Source organism: Eschrichtius robustus, chromosome 3, assembly GCF_028021215.1.
Source record: "Eschrichtius robustus isolate mEscRob2 chromosome 3, mEscRob2.pri, whole genome shotgun sequence".
In the NCBI taxonomy this organism is placed as follows: Eukaryota; Metazoa; Chordata; class Mammalia; order Artiodactyla; family Eschrichtiidae; genus Eschrichtius; species Eschrichtius robustus.
Genome location: NC_090826.1, coordinates 33,890,609 through 33,916,274, shown reverse-complemented (window position 1 = coordinate 33,916,274; position 25,666 = coordinate 33,890,609). Strand labels below are relative to the sequence as shown.

At 60.0% G+C, this 25,666-nt stretch overlaps 1 protein-coding gene across 1 annotated transcript; it reads right to left on the bottom strand.

Moving 5' to 3' along the window:
* FOXO6 (forkhead box O6) lies at positions 1-20,624 on the bottom strand. The gene is made up of 2 exons (XM_068537904.1): positions 19,866-20,624; positions 1-1,480 (listed from the first exon to the last, which is right to left on the bottom strand). Exons 1-2 carry the CDS (start codon positions 20,277-20,279, stop codon positions 215-217), a joined length of 1,680 nt encoding a protein of 559 aa, XP_068394005.1. The 5' UTR covers positions 20,280-20,624; the 3' UTR covers positions 1-214.
* Positions 20,625-25,666: the final 5,042 nt, after the last annotated feature.

Here is a 25,666-nt window from a genome sequence, read left to right as displayed (position 1 = left end):
AGGAGTCTGGGCAAGAATGGCAGGGCGCCCCAGCCCCTCCCTACCACTTCCCTCAGCGGTCAGCTTCCGAGGGATGTCTCTAGCTGGGTTGGGGCTGCCTCCTGGATCCCCTCCGTGGAGCGGGAATGGGAGTGGGGACCCGGGGATCAGGATGGGAAGACAGAGGCCCCTGGGGGGGGGCGGGGCAGGGCACCGGGGGCGCGGGAGGCGGCCCTCAGCCCGGCACCCAGCTCTGGTTGGGGGGCGGGGCCCCAGCCAGGCCGGGAGGCGGCGGCGGCAGGGCCGAGTCGAAGTTGAAGTCCATTTCGTCGCTGTCCATGAAGTCGTTGAGGATGATGGACTCGACGTCGCACTCGAGGCTCCCGCTGAACATGTCGAGGTCCAGGTCGGCCGGGAAGCGGTCGGGCGCGGCACCCAGCGGCCCTGCGGCGGCGGCCGCATACGGCCCCGGCAGCGCGTCCAGCAGGAGGCCGCCGGGGGGGCCCCCGAAGACGGCCCCGTGGCCCGGCGGCGCCACTCCCGCCGCGCCCGCCTCGCCGGGCAGCGTCATAAGGCTGACGGGGTGGGCTAAGGCACTGCGCGAGGGCGCCGGCGGCGCGTATGGGGCCACCCCCTTGCCCGGGTAGGCGGTGGCCGCGCCCGCCAGCGCCAGCTCCCCGGGCGCGCCCAGCACCGGGCCGGGCCTGGGTGCGGGTGGCGGTGGCGGCAGCAGCGCGGGCAGCGCCCCCGGGCGGTAGGGCGCGGCGGCCGGCGCAAAGCTGGCCTGCTTGTTCTCCTGGATGGTCTGCATGGGCAGGCGGCGCAGCGCGCCCAGCGCCGGCGGCCCGAAGCCCCCGCCCCCGCCGTAGGCACCGCCCTTGCAGCCGCCGAAGTAGGCGGGCGTCCCGGCTCGGGCCCGCGGCCCGTACGCATCCTGCGAGCCGTCCAGCAGCGCCTCGGGCAGCCCCGCCCCGCCGCCGCCGTGCAGGCCCAGCGGGCCCCCGAGCTCGGCCAGGCGGGTCAGCTCCCCCGGGCAGCGCGCACCCAGCGCGGGCGATAACGCGCTCGCCGGGCTCGGGTACATGAGCGGCGACGACGGCGCCAGGGCCTCCAGGGCCTCGTCGTCCTCCAGTTCGGCCGCCTCCCCGAGTAGGGGTCTCCCGCCGCCGCGGAAGTCGGCCCATGCCTCGTAGTCGTCGCTGGCGTGCGAGGCCGGGCTCGTGGCCCACTTGGCCGCGGCAGGCACGGGTCCCGGGGCTGGCGCGCCCTGGGGACTGTCGTCGGGGCTTCGCTCCGGTGCCTGCAGCTGCTTCTTCTTGCTGGCCTTGCCCTTGATGCGCAGGAACTTGGCCCCGTTGTCCATGGACACGGCCCTGCGCCGCGGGGTCTTGCCCGTCTTTCCGCCCTCAGGGTTCAGCATCCACCAGGAGCTCTTGCCTGTGCCCTCGTTCTGCACGCGGATGAACCGGGTGTGCAGAGACAGGTTGTGGCGGATGGAGTTCTGTGGCCAGAGACAAGGATAGGGGTGGGGGAGTGGGAAGTGAGGGGGTAATTGATGGGAAAAGGAGTGGGAGAAAATAGAGAAGTGAGAGTATAAGAGAACAGGAGAGGAGCCAAAAGGTGGAGGGGGAGGGAATAGGGAAGATGAAAGGGTAAAGGGGAGAAGGAGGGGAACAGGTGTAAGTACCAGGTCGGACAAACTCAGACTATCCATCCTCTACCCTAGACCCGCCCCATCCTTCCCGCTCCCCTGCCCCACACAGGCACTGTCCGTAGGGTGAGGCCAGGGCTTTGGGTCTAGCCTTTCCAGGGAGGCAACTCCTAAGGGGCCTGCAGCGGGGGAGCAAGACCCCCCCTCCCCAACTCAGCCAAGCCCCGCCTGGGGCTAGCCAGGCTGCCAGGGCCCCCCAGCAGATTATGTAAGGGCTCATGCCGCTGCGGCTCATTTGTCCGCTCCCCACCACCCTGCCAGCCTGGCATGGCGCCAGGAGCCCGAAAACCCAGGGCTCCAGAAATCAATCTCGCGGTGACTGATTAAGCCCTGTTTAGAACTAATTGCTCTTTCGTGTGTGGGGAGAATAAATTACCTGCTTTAATTTCGTGTCTTTAAAATGCAACTGCAGGTAGAGAAGACTGTTAACCCTTTGCTGGGAAGGCCTGACCAGGGAAAGCAGAATAGGCTGGGGGTCCCCAAGGTGGGTAGAGGCCCAGACTTTCCCCCAACTTCTCTGAGCTTCTGTGAACTCCACAGAGGCTTTGGATCCCAGCAAGCCCCTCAAAGCACATCCATTGGCCATGAAGACCCCAGACCCCGCCCCTGCTCACTGCCCACCTTCAGGTCAGCCCAGGTCCCGCCTGGGCTGCAGCCCTCCCTCACCTCCCCTCCCCTCCCCACCCACCTGATGCAGAGTAGCTCTGCCCTCAAAGCCCCTTCCTGGTGGAACCTTCACAAAATCCCCACAAAGCAGGTGGCATCAGGCCCATTTACAGACAAGAAGACCAAGGCTCAGAGAGGTGAAGTGGCTTGCCCAAGGCCACAGAGCCCTTCTGCTGCCCCTGGTCCTTCCCTGGGCTTCACCTTAGGCACACCTACACATATCCTCTTCTAAATTTCTGTTGGGCCCCATATCACTGCCTGCTTTTGCCAGGCCTGTCCTGGGGACAGAGGAAGGCTGGGGAGTCCACAGCTCCACTGACCTGGCTCCCCACAAGAACCTGGAGGAGTAGAACTTCTGCAGGGCCTACCATGCCCCAGCTCTGAGGCCTCCCTGCTGGTGGCCTGGACCTCCTGGCTCAGGCACTGCTGTGGAAACAGCAGGGGTTTGGGTATCTGCAGGGCTGGGCAGGATGCCTGGCTCTTTTCAGCCACCTAGCTATGTGACCATGGCTATTGACTCAACCTCTAGGAGCCCATGCCTCAGTGAGCTCCTCTGAAAAAAATGGGCGACATCCAGTAACCACCTCAGAAGGCTGTTAGATCATTATCTGAGATAACGTGTGTGGGTGTTTGGTGAACACACCAGGTGCCCATAACGCTGGTTAAATTCCTCACTCTGGCCAGAAGACCTCACTTCTTAGATCACTCCACAGACCCACTCTGTCTCTACAATCCTTAGTATCAGGCCCTGAGTGTAACTGCGCTGGGCACGAAAAACTCTGGGGAGCTGGCATTACCCCATCTCATGTACCAGGGAATGGAGGCCAGAGGCATGATGTAACTTGCCCTCGGTCCCACAGGCGGCAATGCCAGGTACCACTCCAGATCTGCCCGGCATACGGACCTGCTCTCATCCGCCCAGCTCCAGAACCTCTGATCCACGAGGGCTCTCCCTCCTGCCTCCTTCCCGCCTGTCTCCAGAAGGAGGGGTCCTCCCTGCTGCCCAGGGCACCCTCCCACCCCTCACCCCCAGTTCCAGGTACTCACCTGACTCTTCAGGGCCCCAGGCTCCCTATCTCTGGCACTTTCTGGTCTTGGGAGATAACAGCTAGGGCTTCAAGGTCTGTCCCAGCATTGTCCTGCCTGGCTTCTCCTGGGGCCCTGAGAGGAGGGGAGCTGGACCCCCAGGGAGTGGTGCTCCCTGGAGTAGAAACCCCCTCTCCCGCTCCCGCCCCTACACCTGGCTCCCCAGCCCGTTCCCAACACCTGTGTTTGTTGCGGGGGCGGGGGGGGGGGGCCTCAGAGGCCTCAGTTCTCCTCCCCTGGGGGATTATCTGCCTTACCAGAGGCTCCACCTCCCAGCTGCTCCAGCTAGAGGTCAGTCAGGCTACACCTCTTTATCAGTGTCACTATGTGGCAGCCTGGTTCTGAGTGCTTGGGGGTGGGAGGAGGAGGAAGGACACCGCCAAGTACGGGCACCTCCCCAGTACCTGCCAGGTCAGCCCTGAGTACTGGAAGTACTTGATCTCACGTGATCATTCTATCAGTCTCCATACAACGCAGGGATTGTGAGCCCTATTCAAGATGAGGCGAGTGAGGCTCAGAGAGGTTAAGTAAGTTGAAAAGATCACACAGTTTAAGTGGCAGAGCCAGGCATTGATTTCAGGTTAGTCTCGTTCTGAGTCTAAAGGACCTCACGTTCCCCCATGGGAGAGAGAACAAGTCAGAGAACTTCCAAAGAATCTTAGGAAACCAGTCCTCCATTTCTTCTGAAACTTTCCATGACGTAGCCAACCCTAGAAGCTGGCAGTATGGGAAGCTGGGGGCATGTTAAAAGGTCAAAATTCCCTACAAGTCTTGTGCTTCCTTTGTAGAATTCAAAGGAATCTTGCACTGTACTCTGTAATACTTCCAAATTTTCTGAATATCAATAAAAATATTTTAGATTCCCACCAAGAACACATGTTCCAGGCCTATGAAGGTCTGCATCCTTCCCCACTCTGTTCCCTGCCCAGCCAGGTACCCCTGAGCCCCAGCCCAAAACCACAGCTGGTTGGACCCAGAGAGAAAAAAGGACTTGCCCCAGTTCACCCAGGGATTCGAGCCCAGGCCTCCTGACCGCCAGCTTGGTGGCCCTCCTCCCCCGGCAAGCCTGACCCGGGGCCAGTCCCTCCTCCTCTCTGGGCCTGTTTCCCTCCCCATAAATTGATGAGATGGGCCACTGCACTCTAGGCACCTTTTCAGTCTGACAATAAAAAGTTCTTGGAATCATTCAGTCCAGAGGTTTTCAAACTTTTGTTTTTTCTAAAGTAGTGGAACCTTTTTAGTGAATGGAATCTAATGCAAAACTTGAGTGTTCTACACTCAAGCCATCGGAGGTGGGGCAGGGGTACCTGGAGCCCTGCCTGCTCAGCACCCTCCCTTGGCACTCTCACTGAAAACGAGGCCCTTGGGGAGGGATTCTGCAGGCCAGGTGGATGGGGCAGTTGAGGCCTAGAAAGGTGCCGTGCCTTGCCCAGTGTCACCCAAGGAGGTGGCCCAGAGCTGGGCGAGGACCTAGGCCTTGGTCTGCTGAGCCAGGCTCTTCACCAGGTGTGCACCAGGGCTGTGCCCCAGGAGGCAAGGCCAGGCCCTGCAGCCCATTCTGGCTACTCAGGTCCCAGCCACCTGGTACCCATCAGAGCTCCCGGCCAAGATCCAGTGGCAAGCGCCGATCACATCTCGCCCACAAGGCCTCCTGGGAGGCCAGAGGCCACGGAGGAGGTGAGGGAGACGCCTCTACCAGGCAGCAGTAACCAGGGCTCCCTCTCAGAGTCACCTAGCAACCCGCCACCACAGCTACGGCCCCGGCATGCCCCGGTTCCCCTGGTGCCCAAGCTGGGCCCTGCTTCTGGGGCCTCACACCTCCCACACCTCCATGCAGGCCTGGGGCAGGTTCCCAGGGGAGATGGGACCTCCCTGACTCAGTGCCTCAGAGGCCATCAAGGGGCAGAGGGAGGGGACAGTAGGTTACATCCCATGCCCATCCTACTCTCCCTCAGAACCTGGGCGAGAGGCCAGCCCCCTGGGGCCTCAGGCACCAGGGAGAAGAGGCTGGTACAGGACAAAGAGCACGGGCTCTGGTGTTGGATCTGGATTCCAGTCTTGGCTTCAACACCCACAAACAATGGAGCAAAAGATGCTTTGAACCTCTATTTCCTCAAACAGCTACCTGCTTGCACCCTGTTTCCCTCCAGGCAGCAGCTGGAGGGATCCTGTAAATAACGTGGACCACATCCAGTCCTGCCCAGAATACCCTGATGCCCCCATCTCACTCAGAGTAAAGAACAAAGGCCTTGCCGTAGCCCACAAGCCCCTCCATGACCTCCCAGGCTCCTCCCCTGACCCTGTCCTGCTGCCAGGAACTTGCCAGGCACCATCCCACCTTGGGGCCTCGGTCGTAGGGGCAACACTGTTCGCCCAGATGCTCACATCCGTCTCTCATCTCCTTCAAGTCTCTGTTCAGATGTCACCTATGTGAGAAGCCCCATCCTGCCCACTCTTTTAACAAGTGCTTCTCTGCCTTGCCATTTCTTGGCCCCCTTAGCCTGCTCTGAATTTTTCTAAAGCAATTAGCGCTTTCTAAAGTACCATATAATTTCTTTATATTCTGTGCTTATTATTTATTGTCTGGTTTCCCTTATATTAGAAAATAAGTTCCATGAGGGATTTTTGTCCCCCCTTTTTTTTTGTAACCGGACCCCATGTGTTTGGTATATGCTAGGCATTTCATAAAGTTTTGCTGAATGGATGAAGGAGAGACAGAAAAGGGGGGGAACATTGTGTGGCAGGGAGAATTAATGAGACTGTCAGAGTGGCTGGCACACGATAGGGGCTTCTCCAAACTGGGCTGAGAGAGGGGAATACAGGATGGAATGGGAGGCAAGCATGGGGTGGAGAAAGGCAGGAGCGGTCGGAGCCACAGAAGGAAGCGCAGAGAGGAGGAGGGGCTTCTGTGCGACGGGAAGAAGGGCTCCCAGGGTGAACAAGGCGGCTGCCCACCCCAAGCCCCACCTGCTCGCTCCTCCTCCCCAGATAGACTTGGGGAACCCAAGGCTTGCTGTGGCCAAGCCCTCTCACAGCCTGGACCACGTGGGCCAGAAGACGCTGCAGCAGCCCCTGTGGGAACAGAATAATCTCGTCCTTGCTGATGGTGCCTTCCCTCGCGGACAGGGTTTGAGCCATTTGGTAGCGGCAGCTCATACATCCAAGGGGACACCCTCATCTATTCCCAGGACACCCTTCGCCCACGAGCGGTAATGCATTCATCTGACAGCACAACCCCATTTATCCAGCACACCAGTCCCATTTATCCAGCAAGTACAACCTCATTCGCTAACAGCACTCCATTCACCTGACGGGCCCCCTCATTTATCCAGCAGGACACCCTCATTTATCCTCCAAGTCGGAGGCTCTCCTTCCTCCTGTGGTGTGGCTGTGTTCTCTGACGGTGCAACCCGACTGATCCAGCAGGACAGCATCTCTTCTACAAGTACACTTCATCCCCTGATAGTACGACCTCATTTATCTAATAATGCAGCCTCACCTTGCCTCCAAGTACCACCTCATTCCCTGGCAGTACACCTCGTTTATCTTCCAGCACAACCTCATTTCTCCTCCCAGCACAGCTTCATTCCCTGATAGCTCAAGCTCATCCAATCTTACTTCTCCAGCCAGAGCCCACCAGATCTCAGGGCTGAAGAGTAGGGGCAAAGAGGGGCAGTTTGGAGAGAGAAGAAGGGTCCCGCCATTTGCCGTCCCCTGCCTAGAGAGGGCTGCATGGCACTATGACTATATCCAATCTCCCCAGGCCCTAAAGGGCCCATGGACTCTGAGTTCTAGGTTGCTCAGCCCAGCCAGCCCTCGACCGTTGCCCCACCTCCCATTTGGTCCCCTCGAGAGCTAAAGAGGGCCTACAGGATGGATTTCCTTCAGCTCTCCAACAGGGGAAAAACCCCACCTGATTCGATTTGTAGCATTTGCTGATTTCTGTGGCATGGATACTCCCATCGTAGCCAATTTTAAGCTGGCAGCATGATGTCATTGAGTGCAGAACTGGGAAGAAGTGTGCATGATCAGCTCTCACGAGCCTGTGCAAGCCAGCTCTCGCACACCACTGGCCCGTGCTCAAATACCGAGGCAGGAGAAGGGCACCACCTACCATGTGCCAGACCTAAGCTAGACTCTTTAGATATGTTTCTTCTTTGAATCCTAAAAACCATGCAAACTGTGAGTAGGTAATGCTATTTTACAAAGGGTGGGGGGAGAACTGAGGCTCAGGTGGGTTAAATGACACCTGAGGCCATGAAGCTGGGAAGTGATGGAACCAGGTCTGGGTCTCCGAGCTGTTGGATTCCAAAGCTAAGGCTCTTCCTACCCACGCCGCCAATGTGGCGGGGAACACTGCCCTGCTGCCCACCTCAGAGGTCATACCTGCCCTGGTTCTCAAGCCCAAGCTTCCTGGTTTTCATCAGAGACAGGAGGCTCAAGTCTTGTGCTCCCCACCCACAAGCCCTGTGCTACCTCCTGGCCTCTGGCACCAAGGGGATTCCAGGACCCTCCCAGTTCAGTCCTGGGTCTTGCGTCCATCCATCCAGCCCAAAACCAGGTATGGATGCCTCTCCAGGTCCCATCGCTGTCCAAGGTTCATCCTGGCCCCTCCCTCAGGAAGCTGATCCCAACTACCCAATGGGGGTGGTGATCCAGCTACACCCTCTAGTGCCTTCCTGAGCCGAGATCACCTGTGGGGCGTGTGAGCGCTCTCATCCCCTCCGTGACTCCCATTTCCTCTCTCCCCGCTTCCTTCCCTCCTTTCCTGCATAAAGAAGGGTTAAGGGCTAGAGCTGGAATCCCAACTTCATCCATGTGACCGTGGGCCTCCCCTGTAAAAGACGGTTAACTATCGCAACATCCGTGGGGGAGGGGGCGTGGCTGGGAGCTGGATGAGATCCCACACGTCAAGAGTCTTCCTGACTCCCTGTTTCAGCCCCAGGAGCAGCTCTTGTACCACACCCCACCCCCTCTGGCCCAGGAACACACCTGACTCAGAGAGAGCCACAGACTCTGGGGGAGGGTGGCCGGTGGGGGGAAGGGTCACTGGCTCTGCTGCCTGGAGTACTCAGTCCAGACAGGATTCCTGGCAGAAGGGGTGACCTGGATGACCTCAGGGCCCTGAGGCCACATGCAAACCCTTGGTACTAGGGTGTGTAGTGAAGGAGGGGTAGAAGGGCAGGTGGGGGCATCAGAGCCACAGGTCTTGACAGGTGAATGGGCTTGGGGCCAGCAGTGGAACAGAAGTGGGCAGCCAGGGGCCAGGAGGAACCAAATGTCCAAAGCAAGCCATGAGGCCAAGGGACAGGCTCTGGCGTCCCCCACCCCTGCCACCCCGGAGACAACAGAACCCACACACCCAGCCCAGACAGCACACAAATCAGCAGCAGAAGTCCCAGCTCACCCCTACTCAAAAGCCCATGGCTCCTCATCCCGCCAGCGCTTGGGTCCAACTCCAGACTGACATTCAAGGGCCCTCTGATGCTCTCCAGCTTCATTACCTCCATTCCCTTAAACCCATCTGGGGCTCCAGCCACCCTGGATGTCTCACGCCTCCATGCCTTCACACACTCTGTTCCCTGTGCCCTTCCCTCGCTCTCTGCTCAAGCGGTTCCTGCTGCTGCATCGGGGCTAGCTGTGCAGCATCTTCCTAGCCCCCTCTGCAAGCCCCACAGGTAGTTGCTCCCCCTTCAGTGCTACTGCAAAAATCTACCTGCACGCTGGGGTATAACCGTAGGTGAGTCTGCCTCCCCACTTGAACTCTGTGGGGCAATCCTTGGCTCACAGCAAGTCAACACATAGGTTGGAACCCTCAGCAGCCATGAACCACTCAGGCCTGGCAACTCTGCAGTTTCTGTTCAACAAGACCTCAGGCCGGAGCTCCAGGCCTTGCCTCCTCCCTCCCAGTTTCCCCTCCAGTTCCTGCTGCCTCTGCCACCTCCCTACTTCTCCCCTGGCTTCTCGGGAGACTTCAGCAAAGTGAGAAAGGAAAGAAAGTACCATTTGCTGAGCATTCGGTGCCCTGTGCTGGCACTCAACAATTAAAATCTTACTGAGTATCTGTAACAAACCTCTGAGTTGGTTTATTATCCTGATTTTACAGATGAGAAACTGAGGCTTCAAGAGACAACTGACCTGCCCAAGCGGGTAAGTGTTGAGGCAGGAATTCACACCCAGGGCCCTTGCTCTTCCTCCTACCTTGAGAGGCCTCTAGGGAGGAGCCTAGGCCAGACAGAAGCTCCCCTGGGGAGGGGGTGCCAGGAGCTGTCCACACCGGCTCAGCAACCCCTCCACAGACTCTTCCCTCCCTCTTCCAGGATTAAAGGGGATCCCTAAATGCCAGGCCATGCAGGCCTCTCCCAGCCTCTCCTCATCGGAGCCCCCTCCCTCCCTCTGCCAGCAGCACATCCCACACCCCTGCCCCCGGCCCTGGGAGCAGCTGCGGTGACCTCACCCAGTCCTGCCCTGGGCCTGGCTCTGGGGAGGGCTCAGCAGCTGTGCCCCAGCCCTACAGGCTGGCTCCTGCGGGGGGAAGGGGGGGAAGAGTAGGCATGGTGCCAAGAGGACCATCTGCTCTCCCTGGGGCATGGCCACCCGCATAGACACTGCCCTCGTCCCCAGGGGCTGCCCTTGGCCCTCTGTCCCCATGCCAAGGGGCTCCAGGAGCTCTGGGCAGCCCACCCAGACCGGGGCACCAGCCCTCATCTGCCATCTGTCTTCTCCTGGAGCCTGAGAGGTCCTTGCAGGGCATGTTGGAGCACGAATGTCCGCTGAAAAATGAACAAGTGCTCAGGGTAAGCTCTGGGGGCAGAGGCCAGAGGCCAGGGCTGGGTGTGCTGAGGACTGCCTGCCCCAGCACCAGCCCTGCCGAGCCAGGAGCAGGCGACCCCCTAGGGGCTGGCGGAGTAGGGGGGGCTCCATCCACTCACATCTGCTCAGCTGGCAGGTGCCTCTGGCTGAGGGCAAGCCCCTTCCCCCACGGCCCCAGCTCAGGTTACAAAAGAAGGCAAGGCCAGCTGAGGACAGGGGGAGGGGACTGGAGGGGTGGAGGAGGCGTCACAACTTCCCAGAGTGTTGGGGGAGGAGAACCCGGATCCCTAGATGAGACTGAGGGCCAGAGAGGGAAGGACCATGCCCAAGGTCACACAGACTGCCAGTGGGCAGAGGAGCCAGCGTCCAGGGGCAGGCAGCCCCGGATTCGAGGGTGACCTTGAGTAAATCACTGGCCTCATCTGTAAAAATACAGTGCCTAAAACCTGCCTGCTTGCCTCCCAAGGCCATGGGGAAGGCTCTGTAGGCTAGAGAGCAGTGGTTGGACCTAAGGGCAGGACGAAGCTTGGACATCCTGATTTTCTGACACCCCAGGGACAGAAAGGGAGGGACTAGAAGAAGAAATCCTACCCCCCACCCCAAACACATACACAAGTCAGTGTCTCTCAGGGATCAGGGCCCAGGACCCCCCCCACCCCCACCCCCACAGCACACGTGGAGGTATCTCCTTTCCTTTCCCAGAGCAATGAATAACAATAATGATATTTGCTAAGATTTCACTGGGGACTTTACATGTAACTCTCCTTACATGCAATTCTCACAACAAAGCTTGGACATAAGTCTTTATTATTATCCCACTTTGCAGAGGGGGAAACTGAGGCTAGGTTGCCCAAGGCCACACAGAGGGTAAGTGGCAGAACTAGGACTGCTCCTCCCTGCTTGCCTCCAGACTCCTACCCACACCACTTTGTCTTACCTCTGAGATCCTCAAGGCACCAAAGGGTGCTGCTTGGCACCTCAGGCCTGGCATCTTGGAATCTTGGGGCCTCCACCCTCTCTCAGGCTCATCTTCTCCCCTGGACCCCAGTATTAGGCCCACATTGGGCACCTGAGCCAGTCTCTCCCCCTACCCCAACCCTCCATACCATCCTTTCTGCCCATGCCATTCCTCATCCCTCACAGCTTGGAGTGCCAGCTCCTTGGTGTGGCATTCAAGGCCATTCGCCGTCCGGCTCCTGCTTGCTTCCCCAGCCTCAAGTCCTGCTGGGCTCCAGCTAACACAGCCAGACCCTGTGGGGCTCCTAAAGAGTCCTGAGGGTTTGACTCCTTTGCCTGGTTCTCCCCCCTCACCTCCAAATACCCATAGCTCATAATCTGGCCCTCCATCATGACCCTGGGTAGTTTTTATCCTCGTCTTATCTCCCCCGCTGGACCTGCAGGCATTTCGAGGGCAGGGAGCCAGTCCGGTTCCTCTGAGCAGTGCTGCACAGTGGGTGCCCAGTGGGTGCCCAGTGGGTGTAGGCCTGGATTAACGCGAGCAGAGGAAGCGGCCATCAGCCCTGGGGCCTGCAGATGGAGGGGGGCGGACAATGTCAGCTCCCTCCCTCTGGGAGCTCTGGATTTGAGAAAGGGTGCCAGGGATCCCAAAGCCACCCCCGAGGCTGGAAGCCCCAGGGCCAAACTCTAAGGGAAATCAGAGAGACAATGCTAGGGCTGGGGGGCAGGGGGGTAGCGGCCAGCCTGGACTGTGCTGGCCAGAGCACTCGGTTAGGGAGGAGTAGCCCAGGGGAGTTTCATTTCAGTCCCTTCCAGTGGGATACTGTGAGAGCCACTTTGTTTCTCTCAGCCTCAGTTTCCTCATCTGCAAACTGGGGATAGTAGCAGTACCAGCTTCACGGTTTGCTGTGAAAATTAAATGGAAGCACACCTGTCATGGCATGTGGTGGTTGCATCCTGGGCTGGAAAAGTTCTGTGTAGCTGAAGAAGGGTCAGAAGATGGGTGGGGTGAGTGATGTGGCTGTACAGGTTGACTGGGGCCAGGTGGCCAAGGCCTGGAATGGCACGCTACAGCCCCGGGACTGGATCCTGTAAGACCAGCACCGCGCTGTACACATGGTTTCGCCTCCCCCACCGGACAGGGAGCTAGCAGAGAGCAGGGGCTGCGACTTTCCACTTCCTGGTGGGCCAGCGCCAAAGAGGCCTGCTGAGTACACCGACGTTTCCCCTCCCTCGGGCAGCCAAAGGCTCTCAGTGGCAGAGCACCTCCCTCCTGCAGCCAAAGGCTCTCAGTGGCAGAGCACATCAGACACGGAGGGCGGGCAAATGTACTGTGGTGTTTCAGTCCCTTGGAGCTGACTGCATGGGGCTCAATTCCCTGGAGGACCCAAAAAAGAGTGAGGAGGAGAGATGTGGGCTCAGTCTGGGCAGCCTGTTTAGAGAAGGTGGTCCGCCCTGGGAGCGGAAGACGGGAGGGGGACTTCCCTGGAGGTCCAGTGGTTAAGAGTCCATGCTTCCACTGCAGGGGTCGCGGGTTCAGTCCCTGGTCGGGGAACTAAGATTCCGCAAGCAGAAGCAGAGGAAGCTACCATCTAAGGCATCGGTTCAGAATCCGACCCGTCATCAGACAGACCTGTTAAAATATAGATTCCAAAGCCCACCCACTGAGAGTCTGCTACAGAGGGTCTGAGACAGGGACTGCAGACTGTACTACCTAAAAGCTTCTAGGTGACTCTGATAATCAGCCAGCTCTGCCAACAACTAAGGATTTAAGGCAGATTCTCAGAAAGACACATTGGGTTCCAGAATCACCTAGGAGGTAGGATTTTGTTCAAACTACCCAAGCACCCGCCTAGTTTCTGAGGGGTGTCCCCAGGGTTCAGTCCATGAGAGTCGATAGCAGCCTTGGTGAGCATGTAACAATGGCAGTGGTTTGGGCTGAAAACTCCAGGATCAGGTATAAAGATGGCAGTGTGAGGGCTGCCTGGGATCAGAGGCAGCAGGGAAAGTGGGAGGGAGGGCAGGGCCTGGACAAGGCCAGCAGAGGGCCCAGGGGTCCAAACAGAGCAGTTTGGGCTTGGTTGGCTCCCAGGGGAACTGAGGAGCCCTGGAGGATTCCGGAGAGAGCACGAGTGAGCCCTGGGGTAGGAGGGCTGGCTGGGGTGTGGGCTGATACTGCACTGGCATTGGAAGATGGCAAAACATGGAGGAAACAGGTCTGCTTCTAAATCTAGGCTCAGCCTCGTCTCAGCTATGCTACCTTGGCCAAGTGACTTCATTCTTCTGAGCCTCCATTTCCTCAACTGCAAAATGGGGCTATTAACACATACCTGGCAGGACCCAGGGAGGATGAAATGAGAGGATTTATGTGAAGTGCCCAACTGACTGCCTAGCACCCAGGAGTTAATCCTCTGAATTCTCGTTCCCCTTCCCAAAAGAGGCATCCCCCTTCGAGACCAGAAAGGCTTCTCTGCAAAGAGGGAGGCCCGGGGGGTGGGGGTGGGGGAAGGTGTAGGAGGCCCCTCCCCCACACGCCACCTGGCCCCCCTCCCACCTCCACATATGGGTTGGGGGGTGGGGAGAGGCAGCAGACAGCCAAACCCTCCCAAACAGGAGTTGGTTTCCATGGTAACCAGGATGCCAGGAGGAAGGGGGGCGCTCCAGATCCAGCTGTCCCCCTGAGCGCCCTACCAGGGCCCCAGAGCCTCCGCTAATGCCCACCTAACACCCTGTACCCCCCATCTGCCTGCTCTGGTGGCCAGCTGGGACTGCCAGGAGCACTCCCTTCACTGTGCCCAGAGTTTGTCTGCCACCTGGGTACTGCCAGGGGCAGGGTAGACAGCCCCAAGCAGGAGTCCCCAGTTCGAGTCCATCCACACATGTACTCACGTGCTTCCACCCATGATAAGTCCCATCAGGTACTCTACGCTCTCGGTCCCAGCTAACCCCTCATGGCTCCTAGAACCAGAGGGTTTGTCAGTCACAGCCCCGAAAGGGCCACAGTCTGAGTGCGTTAAGGCCCTTTGGACACAGATGAGAACACTGAGGACCAGAACGGGAGAGAGCTTTGCTCCAGCTCACACGCGCTAGATCAGGGTGCCCTACAGGTGCTCTGCCCACCGCTCACCAACTCCCGACTCCACAGCTCCAACAGACCCCAAAGGGCTGAACTAGGACACCCTGAGTGATGCTCCAGAGAGATGGGTCATTGCCAGGGAGAAGGAAGGAAGGCCTAACAACTTGAAGGTCTTGTCTAGCAACAGAATGGGCAGTCCCAGGGCTTTCGGGCTTCAGGTCCCTGGGAGTATGTGAGAAAGGGATTGATCTGGGAAGGAGGCTTGGAAGCGGGTGATGGGCTCCACCTCTCTTGGAGATCCAAAGTCAGACTCAGAGGTGGAAGGAGTGGGCACCAATGTGTACCTGTTTCTCAGGTACCCACTCCCAAGTTGGGAGGCAAGCCGCAGGCTGCAAATAGGAAAGGGGTGCTGAGGAGTCAGCCACAAGTTAAGGGAGACAGTGAGGTAAGGAGGGGGCTCCCCCTGCTACAGCTGGTGCACCCATATGCCAGAGGCTCACATCCACACACGCAGCCCACGACCACACCCTCACCCTTCACAAGACACAGAGAGAGGGGCTTCCATAGCCCCCAGGACCCCACGGAGTAGCCACCACCAGCTGCCACTCAAAGATGGGAGAAGGTGGGCTGCAAGAAACAAGCCTGCACCCTTTCCAAATCCCTCCTCTCCAGCCCCAATGGCACAGGAGGAAATGCTTGAGTTTGGGGGACAGGACGGGGTTCAATTCCCAGGTCTGCCACTTCTTAGGGATGTGACCCTAAGACAAGTCACTTCTCCACCTAGGAAACCGGGATGCTAACACCCACCTGGAAGGATGGAGGACAGGATTTGAGGGGACATGGGCTTGGCTGGTGGGCGCCTGCTCCCCGGCGCTCTGAGCCCTTGCCCCTCTCTGGCAGAGCCCCTCCACTCCACTCAGTCCTGAGCTGGGTCCTCAGGGCGTGCAGAGAGGGGAGCCCCAAACCGCAGAAAGTGGCGGCTGGGGGGCGCTGAACTTTCGAACCCGCACACACCTCCCCCCCCAAGCGCCGTTCATTACCTTAACAGGAGTTAAAAATAACCGTCTCATCTCTTTAAATTAGTCTGTCTGCAATTACCGCCTGGCACGGCGCTGCCCGCCATCGTCCCGCTGGAGCGGCGCCAGGTGGCAGGCGGGGCCCTCACCCTGTCTGTCGGTCTGTCTGTCTGCCTCCAGGTCCCCCCCTTCTCCCCGCAGAGGCGCAGCCACCCCAGGGGCCTCCCGGCGGCCCTGCCTCCCAAGCTCCCCAAGTTTCTGGGGAGGGGGCCGGGCGGGCCACGCGGCTGGCAGAGTGTGGGGCCTTCGGGGAGCAGAGGACTGGGGGGGGAGGGGCGCGGTGGCGAGGGAGGGGCGCCGGGAGGCCCGGGAAGCCGGAAGGGCCCGCTGCGCGCCAGCGCTCGTGGGTGGGTGTGAGCAGGTGGCCGTGGGAGTCTGCCGGGCGTGCCAGCAACTGTGCCAGGAGCGGCTGGCACGGGCTCGTGCCCAGGAGGCGGGCAGCTGCCAGCCCCCCGCTCGTGCAGCGCGGGGGGTGAGGACACCCCCCAACCCGGGCTCACACCGCCTCTTCCCGCACCTCCACCAGCCCTCGGGGCTGGGGATCCCCGGAGGACAAAGAAGAAGGAGGGAGCCCTGCTGGAACGGGCTGGGGGGAGGAGAGAAGGGGGAGCCCCTGCACGCACAACCACCGCTCAGTCGGGCTGTAGCAGGACCCTCCTCCCGGCCTCTCAGATCAGTCTCTCTCTTCCAGCCCCCACCCCACCTAGGACCTACGGGCCCGCCTGGGCCGTATAGGGGGGGAGACACCCCCCTGCTGATCCCACCCCACAACAGCCAAGCTGCTCCAGGCACTGAGGGAGAAGGGAAATCCCCATCCACTGGGCTCCTCCCCCACCAGTCCCGGGGACAGGAATGGGAGGCACCCAGGCCTGGCCTGGGAGCTCCCAGGGGAGCTGGCAGCCTGGAAACACAAAAGCAGGCAGAATAACTCCAAGGGCGCTAAGTGGAAGCAGCACCAGGACCCGGAGCAGCCTGGAAGGCTTCCCGGAGGAGGAAGGTGGGGCTAGAGTGTCTGAGAGGAAGTAGGAGGCTCTACCTGGATGTGGGCTATCCACACTTTTGCCACACTGGAGAGGGAGGGAGACTCCTGTCCAAGCCCTCGTCCCAGACCTGGAGACCATCTGCCCTGATGGCAACACTACCAGCCTCTCTGGTGGAGTTCCCAGCACCAAGCCCAGACTCTCTTCGGGCTTCAGCCTGTTGGGTGCCTTAGGCCTGCTGTTGATCTTGCCTCCTCCAATTCCTCTCTGCAACACCTCTGAACTATCTTCCCACATCACAGGTGGGACCACAGGGCAAAGGCCAAGCACAGGGCCCTCACTCGGCCTTTCCCACGCCACAGCCCTGCCATCCCACGCTCCTAGCCCTGCCTAGGAGCCCCTGGTTCCAGCCTGGCACACCCAACAGTCTCCCAAACCCAACATATGCAATTCCACCTCCTTGCCTTTGCGTATGCAGTCAATATCCCTTGGAAGACTTTCTCCCAAATTCTACCCACCCACCCCACCCAGTGAAGACAGATCAGATCAAGTGCCATCTTCTCTGTGAGGGCTTGCCTGGCTCCCCAGGGGATCTAACCCACTTTCCCCACACCCCTACTCCCACCCCCACTCCCCGGCCCTCAGTCCTGCCTGTAAGACAGAGGGCTTGCGTGTGGAACTGGCTGAGCCCTGATGCATCCTGAAAGCAGGTGCAACGCCTTCCCCTTCGGTCCCCCCACTCCATCTAACACAGGGTTCGGTACACTCCAGGACTCAAGTGCAACACTTACGTGGGGGAGGGGAGGGAGGAAGGAACAATGGGGTCCCTGGCCCCAGCCCTGGCACCTGAGGTGTATCACAGGCTCTGCTAACCGGAGGGCGGCTGGGAGTTGGGAACGGCCCCACCACCAGGGCCCTGGAGGGACTGACTGGGAATGGGGGAACAGGCATTAGGAGGGACAGGAATGAGAGGGGAAGGAGGCTCCCTGGGGAGCTGGATGGGGGGGTGGGGTAGAAGGAGGACAGCCACTGAGGGGATGAGATGGGAAAGGCCAGGGGCCTCTCTGAACAGCCCTCCTCCAGTGCCTCGGGGGTCTCTGCCAGGGCCTAGGTCAGGAGCCCAAGGCTGAGGCTCCCTCACCAATGCCCTAGCCCAGGACAAGCATTCCTGAGCCCAGGCGCAGGGAGAACCAATGTGTCCCCAGCAGCGTGGTGCAGTGGAAACTGCATCCAATGGGCAGGCGGGAGGCCTGGGCCATCATCCAGGGCCTGCCGCTCACTGATGACCTGAGAAGAGTCCCATTCCCTTCCAGGGCCTCAGTCTCACAGTCTGAGAAATGAACTCATGGGACTAAATTATCTCCAAGTACCTTCCCAATCACAGTCTAGGATTTAGATCTGCCCCCGTTTGAAAGCTGTCAGTGTCCCCCACCCATATCCAATGCCAGCAGGACACTATTCCAGAGGCTCTGGGTCCCTGGAGGGAGACACATCTGGATTGGAATCCAGTTTTCCCATCTACTGACTGTGTGACCTTGGGCAGTTCACTCCTCCACTCCCTGCCTCAGTGCCCAGCCCTATAAGTGGTGACAGTAAAACCCACCTCAGGGAGTGCAGAGAGCATTAAAGGAGACACCTGGCACAGATGCCTGAAGGTGCCTGGCACAGGGCTTGGCCCTGAGGCCCTCAGTGAACTGCAGTTCTTTCCCAGCTTCAAGCCTCATGTTCCCTCTTGCCATCTTCCTTATCATCCCTCACCCATCAAGCCCAGCTGGAGCTCTGCCTCCTGCAGGAAGCCCTCCTGGCTTATTCTGGCCCATAGTACCCTCCCTGGCCTCACCACCCTCTGCACTATCCACCTATTTCTTCACTCTTTTACCAGACACGCACTGGTAGTTCCCAGTGCCAGGCTCCATGCTCGGTGCCGTGGGCACAGAGATTGTTCTGACACTGCCACTGTCTTCCAAAGGGGGTGGGGAAGGGAAATGAGACAGGACACAAAAGACTAAGACCTATGACAGGTAGGGAGAGGGCCAGAGAAGAGGGAGTCCTGAGCTAGCTAAAAAGGGTTAGGGAAGGCTTCCTGGAAGAGGCATCTGAACTCTGTGCCCTTGAGGACAGGGACTATCTACAGGGAGAAGTGAAGGGTGGGACAGTACATGGGAGGGAGGTGGGAGCAAAGCACAAGGGCAGGACCCACTTAGGAGGAACAAGTGTTCCGGAGGGGGCTGAGCCCAAGGGGACCGGAGAGAGGATGGAGAAGGAGACTCATGTCGGCCCCTCCAGCCTGTGTCCCCACCCAGTAGTGGCCAGAGACAGACAGAGAAGCTGCCAGCGGAAAGCCTGAGAGCCATGGGCTCCCAGGGCAGAGCACCGTGGCCCCTACAGTGCAGCCACGGGGCATCTTAAGCTGTCCATGTCCGCGAGCCTCCCCTCCTCCACTGGCACACCTCCTTCCCCTGACCCTGCCTACAGGCACCACCAGCCAGAGCCCCTTCCCTCCATTCAGGCATGCCTCCCTCATAGAGACCCCCCTCTCCCACAGGGAGTCTCACAGCTCACAGGCCCTAGGCATGGCCCGACCCCCACCCCACCCCAGTCTCCTCTTCCCCAAAGGCATCGACTATCCCCATTCCCCAACAAGTTGGCCAGGGGAGGGTCTAGAGGCCACAATCCAGTCAAGACCCTGTCCTCGCCCAAGATGGCTCCCCCCTTTCCATTGGTTGGTACTGAGGCCTCCCTGGGGTGCCCCTCCCCTCTCCCCCTCCCCCAAGTGCATCTGGGCTCAGAAAGCCAGGGAAGTGGAAGACAGCCTGCGGTGGTCATGGACAGATCCCCAGGTCTCAATACCTTGCCCTCACACCAGCAGGGATCATCACCAGCCCACCATGGTGATCCAGGCAAGGGGGGCAGCAGCTGCCCCACGGAGAACTCAGATCTCAGGTCACCTGACCAGTTCCCCACCCTAGGCTGGCTGGTGCCCCAGAGTGAACTCCTGGCACCACAGAAAGAACTGTGGGCCTAGGGTCGCATTCCTCACCCTGAGGCCAGCTCCAGGGAGGGCAGTGGGAAAGATCTGGGAGGAAAGCAGCCACTGGCCCCAAGTCATTATTTCAGCTCTTTAAGGAGGGTGCCCTGGTGGAGAGGGTAAAACAAGAGTAACACAAAGCAAACTCGTGGGGGTAAGAGGGGGGTCCCCAATGTCTGAGGCCTGAGAATAGGTTCTTCTGCTATGCCCCCAAGGATGGGGTAAGGGTGTCCCTCGAGAGTGCCTCAAAGTGGCAGTCCCTTGTCACCCCACCAGACCTCCCACCTCGCATCCAGAGCATGCACACAGCTGCTCCCAGCACGCCCCCGCCTGTCTGCCGGCCGGCCCCACGCCCTGGGCACACACTCTGTGACTCCTGGGGGTGCCCCAGGGCCTCCCCCTAGACCGCCCGCCGGGAGCCCAGACGCATCTAGCAGCCCCTGGAAGCCCCAGCCGACGACTCCAGACCCCCTCCCCTGCCGGACGCCCCCACCTTCCAGCCGGCCGAGCTGTTGCTGTCGCCTTTATCCTTGAAGTAGGGCACGTAACGGACCATCCAGTCGTAGATCTGCGAGAGCGTGAGCCGCTTGTCCGGGGCGCTCTCGATGGCTTTGGTGATGAGGTCGGCGTAGGACAGGTTCCCCCACGCGTTCCGCCGGGAGCTCTTCGCTTTCCGCAGCGGTCCGACCTCCGCGCCCAGCGGCGGCGCTGGGGCCATCGGCGGGGCCGTGGCTCGGCGCTCCGGCCCGCAGTCCTCAGCGCCCTCGGCCACCCCTGAACCCAGCGCTCCGTCCTCGTCGCCGACCAAGTCTGGCTGCGGCAGGGGCCAGGTACACGAGCGCGGCCGGCTCTGCGGCGCGAAGTCCGGGTCCACGTCCACCTGATGCGCTCGCAGCTTCGCAGCCATGGTCCCGCCCGGCTCGGGCGAGGAGGGGAGGGGGGCTCCGCGGATGGTGGGCGGGCGGCTCTGGGATCTGCGCGCCCCGGGGAGGCCCGCGGGAGGGGTCCCTGGCGGCGCCGGCTCAACCGCGGGGCGCCATGGGCCGGGTCGCGGAGACAGGGGGCTGGACGCGCTGGGAAGCCCGAAGGGAGGGAGAGGTGGGGGCAGTGAGGGAGCGGCGGCCCCGGAGCCCAGCGGGCACACACCTCGCCCAGCCCCGCTTCTAGCACCTGCCGCCTGCCTGCGCCTGCAACCACCACCGCCACCGTCTTTGCCGCCGCTCCCCCGGCGCCGGCCCCGCACGCGGGCCCCGCTCTCCCGGGACGGGGCCGGATTGCACCATGCCGGAGCCCGAGCCCGTGCCGGAGCCCGCGCCGCCGCCGCCCCGTGAATGCCGCCGCCGCCGCCGCTCCGGCTCCAGCGCCAGCTCCCGCGCCTGCCGCGCTCAGCGCCGGCTGCACCTCGGATGGGCGGGGGACGGGGAGGGGGCGGGCCCGGCGCGGGAGAGGGCGGGGCGTGCCCGCCCGCGGCCGCGGAATCCTCGGCCGGCCGGGTGCCCCGCCCGCGGGCTGGAGGTGGAGGGGCGGGGCTCCCGGCCGGGGGCGACCCTGCCGTAGCCCCAGCACGCAACAGCGCCGCCTACGGAGCAGGGGAGGAGCGGCGGGCGCGACCCCGCCCCCTGCTTCGAGCTGGGGGAGGGGGCGCGGGGGCGAGGCCCGAGCGCTCTCATTGGTCCGCAGCAGGGCTGTCCCGCCCACGGACTCAGCTGGATCCCTCCCCGAAGCGCGTCAGCGGGTTATTGTTACAACCCGGGGTTTCCCAGGGCAACGGGGATGGGGCGGGGCTCAGAGCACTTGGCTCCGCCTTCTATTCCTGAGAGGAATGCCCCGCCCCTGTTTCTAGACAGCCCCCCCTCACCTCCCCCCCCCCCGCCCCCGCCCCGGTGTTTCCAAGTCTTCATTCCAGAAACCTGGTGGGGTGGACGATGGAGCTCCCCTCTTCTTTGTGCCCTGGGCTGGAGAAAGGGAGAGGGTCAAGAATACCTGTGTTCCGGGTCAGGCTTGGCCACAATTTTGGCTTCTCCATCTGCAAGTTGTTTTTCGTGGGCTTTCAGGGTGCCTGAAGTTTAACGTGTAGTAGAATCAACCTGGCGAGCTTGTTAAAACATATTGCTGTGCCCCAGTCTGGTAAGTCTGGGTTGGGGCTTGAGACTCTGCATTTCTGAGAAGTTCCCAGGTGATGCACCCTGGACCACACTTTGCAAACCACTGCTTTAGAGTCTGTGGGAGGCTCTTGCAGGGGCTGTTGGAACAAACACTTGCCCCAAATTTCATCCTGTTTGGGGAGAAGTTGCTCATTCATTTAACAGATATTTATTGAGCACCTTTGATGCACCAGGCACTGTTGGGGCTACTAAGGCAAGAGCAGCAGCAGCAGAGACAGATGAGGTCCCTCCCTCATAGGCTAGTGGAGGAGTCAGATGTAAGTCAGATCATCATACAGCCTCAGAAGGAAGAGGCCAGCTGAGCAGTTGGGCAGCCCATGACCTCGTCCCACAGGGCCCTAGGCTAGGTTTCCAGCCAACACTCCACCTACCAGCCTTTGCTTGGTGCATCCCCTCTGCCTAAAACACCCTTTACCCTCCTCAAGGTCCTCATCGAAGATTTTCCCTTTCCTCAAAACTCAGCTCAACTCATCCCTGACACCTTCTTTAACCCAACACCCAGCACTTGTCCTTGTCCCTTGCTTGCCCAGACCACTGCTGCTCTGCCAGTAATATCTACGTCCCTTTAGCCCAATATTTCTCTTTTGCCAGTCAGGAAACTGAGGCCCAGAGTGGGCAGGTGTCTTGCCCAGATGGAATGGCCAGGACTAGAATCTAAGCTCACCAGCCAGTACCACATTCCTGGAGAGGCTGGAGACTGCAACTTGCAGAAAGTTCTCTGGGCAGCGGGAAGGCTGGGCCCAGGCCACAGGAGACACCCGTCTCTCAAAAATTCCTTCATTTCAGCTTAGGTCCCAAGGAGTAGGGCCAAGGGTGAGGGTGCGGGCAGGGCTGGAGGGGCCCCTCCTCGCCGCGCCCCCCCCCCACCCCGAGGGTGGGAGCAGGTCCAGCTTGCAAATGCCTGGCGTGGCATCTGCCTGAGTCACATCCCGAAGGCAAGGGTGGGCATGGGAACCATTGGCTGTCCCCTTTCTGCTTACATATACACACACACCCTCCAGGTGGTTCTGTTTAGAGTCAGAAGGGCCCTGAAATCACTGCTGGACCCCCTCCCACGGTTCTCATATGCCCTCCCTGCCTGGGGAGCCCATGCTGAGGGCTGCCTCCTCAGGTACCCTGGAAGCCAGGCAGGCCTCCTGCTAGTCTTCAGCCCTGGTTTAGCCTGCTCTGTGAGACGGGGCCTGCTGGGGGCCATACCAGAGCTGGGAGGATCCTTAGCTGGGGGCCCTGGCACAGGCTGCCACTGCGGGGCTGGGAAGCCAGGTTGGCAGAGACGCCCTAGAGGCTGACTCAGGCTCTGCTCCGGCCCCTGCCCCTCCCAGTGTCCACAGCTGCTGCCTGGAATCTCCTCTGGGACCCACACTGGCACACTCAGCCCCCGCTCCCCCCCGCCACACACACACTCACACCTACCATGCACACCAATGCTCATTTTTCTCTACTCACAACTTGGTTCCTGCTCACATGTTCATTGTGAGGCTGTATAACATACTGATTAAGAGTATGGACAAGTTTCTTAACTGCCCAAAGCCACTATTTCCTATCTATAAACGAGCATCATCATAGCATGAACTTCAGAGGCTATTTGAAGAATTCCGTAAAATCGTGAATGTCAGCGCCAGGCTCAGAGTAAGTGCTCAATAATCCTAGCTGTTTTTATTACTGTTGGCATTGCCCCTACATATCTTCCCTCCCTATTTGTCCCAGGTCACACTGTCCCACCTGCTCTCACCATGCACGCACTGGAGTCCACTCACACACTCGGGCTCACTCACATGCACACTTGCCTATGTCCCTTACACGTGTGTCCCAATTACGCAGACCCTCAAGTTCCTGTGGTTCCAACCCCAGGGCTCTCCCACTCCCCTCCCCTCCTCCACACTGGCTCTCAAGCTCCCAGTTACCCTCCCTACCACTCCCACATTCATTCCTGCTCACAGACAAGCCCCCACTTGCTCACCCTCGCTTTCCTCCCCCTTCCACACACAGGCACATTTGCTTCTGCTCACACCTTCCCTTGTACTTAAACTCACTCGCATTCCAATGCACACACACTCACTCACTCACACACAGACACGTGCTTTACCCGGTCAACTTGCACTTGGATCACAAAACCTGTGCACATACACCCGAACGATCCCAGGGCACGCCTCAGTACCTCAGCTGTCCGTCCCTCCCAGTGAGGAGCAGGCACTACCCACCTCTCCCGAGGCACACTGCCCTCGGCAGACCCCTTCCTGGGCCACGCAGTGACCCCCCCCCCCCACAGCCCCGCAGGACTGTATCCTCCCGGCTGCTTCCCCTCCTCCAGTCTCAGCTCCCCAGCCCCTCCCAGCTCTCAGAATAGCCCCTGCCGCTGTCGCCACCGCCACCTCCACTGCTGCCACTGCTGAGCTGTCAGGGCCCGCCAGAGCCCGCTTCCCCAGCACGGTGCCAGCTGTCTCGGCTCACTCGGGGCAAGTGAGGACAGAGGACAGGCTTCTCTGAGGTCTGATGGGCGTAGCTGCTCTGCACCCCCGAGAACCCCCTTCCAGAACCCACCTGGAAGACCGTCAGCTTTCGGGGGAGCCCACTGCCACTTGCCCAGCATTTTCCCAGTCCCCAAAGGACTTTGCCTGTGTCCCTTTTGGTCCTCAAAAGCCCAGAGAGGGCTGCCTCCCCTTCATGGCTGAGATAAGCCGAGGTCTGGGGGGAGGGGTTTGGTCAAGGCAGAGCAGTGAGTTGGGAGCAGAGCCAGACCAGGGCCAGCCATTCCTAGCCCCTCCTGGGGGACTCGAGGGGACCCTCCCCTAAACTGCACAGAGAGCAAGAACCACCCCCCTGCCCCCACCTGCCGGTACTGAGCAGAGCCTGGTTGACATTTGATGCCACAGTTGTCAGGAAAAGAGAACAGCACAGGGGTGATGTCTGGGGACGCCTCTGGAGGGGGAGGGGCTGGTGCCCAGCGGAGGCCTCCAGGGGTAGAAGGGGGAGCGTCTGCAGAAGCCAGAGGGGACATCAGGACAGCTGGGAGAGCCTCCAAGGCAGGCTCAGGCCTGGCCCAGGGACAGTGTCAGGGAGTGGGCGGGGCTGAGCTGAGGCTGAGCGGCTGAGGGGGACAGTGCAGCAGGGGAGGGCACTGAGGCAAGATCCGAGGCGCCTTCAGCTGCCTTCACAGCCCAGACCTGGGCCGGAGAGTCCTGCGGGCTCGGGGAGGCAGCTTAGACCCGTGACTGCCCAGTGCCCAAAAGCATGGGGCCCAGGTCAAGAGGGCCTTGTGTCCTCCTGGGCCAGGGGTCTGTACCGCCACCGACAGTGGCAGAGAAGTAGTGCTGAAGTGAGCTACTCTTATAGGCCAAGCCTGTCCCACCCACCATCCCACTTAACGCTATATCCTTATTCCCCTAAGTTTTATTGAGCACTTGCTAAGTGCCAGCCCCTGCAGAGTACCTGCCAGGCATGATAATCCTTGGGAGCAAGAACTCTGCCCATCTTGTTCACTGCTGTGTCCCCAGGAGCCAAAGCAGGGGCTGGCACAGAGACTTTCAATAAACATTTGTTGAATGGCAGGATAAACTCATTGTATTCTCACAACCACCCAAGAGGCAGACACTATTATTCCCATTTTCTAGATGAAGAAAGTGAGGTTCAGAGTAGGGAAGTGAGTAGCCTGCTTCCCTGAGACTCAAACTGGAGTCTGGGTTTGCTCCTTGCACAGCACTAGAGGTAGGGGAAAATGAGCTTCGGGGCAAGTCACTTCCCTTCTCTGAGCCTCACTTTCCTCATCTGTGAAATGGGAATGGCTATACTTACCTGTAGGGGATGATTAAGACCACCTGTGTAAGGCGCACAGCATGGAGCTGGCAAAGAGCAAATGCCAGACAAATGTATGCCCCCTTCATCCTACTCCACGTTGGGCTTGCCTGATATTCTAAATTTCCACACAACCACACCTGGTATCCATGATGCCTGTAAGTCACCCCTCTTTCTGTACAACAGGAAGGAGGTGTATTAGTTTGCTGGGGCTGCTGTAACAAAGTACCAAAGCGGCTTAAAGGAACAGGAATTTATTGTCTCACAGTTCTGGAGACTAGCAGCCTGAAATCAAGGTGTTGGCAGTGCCACGCTCTCTCTGAAGCCTCTAGGGGTG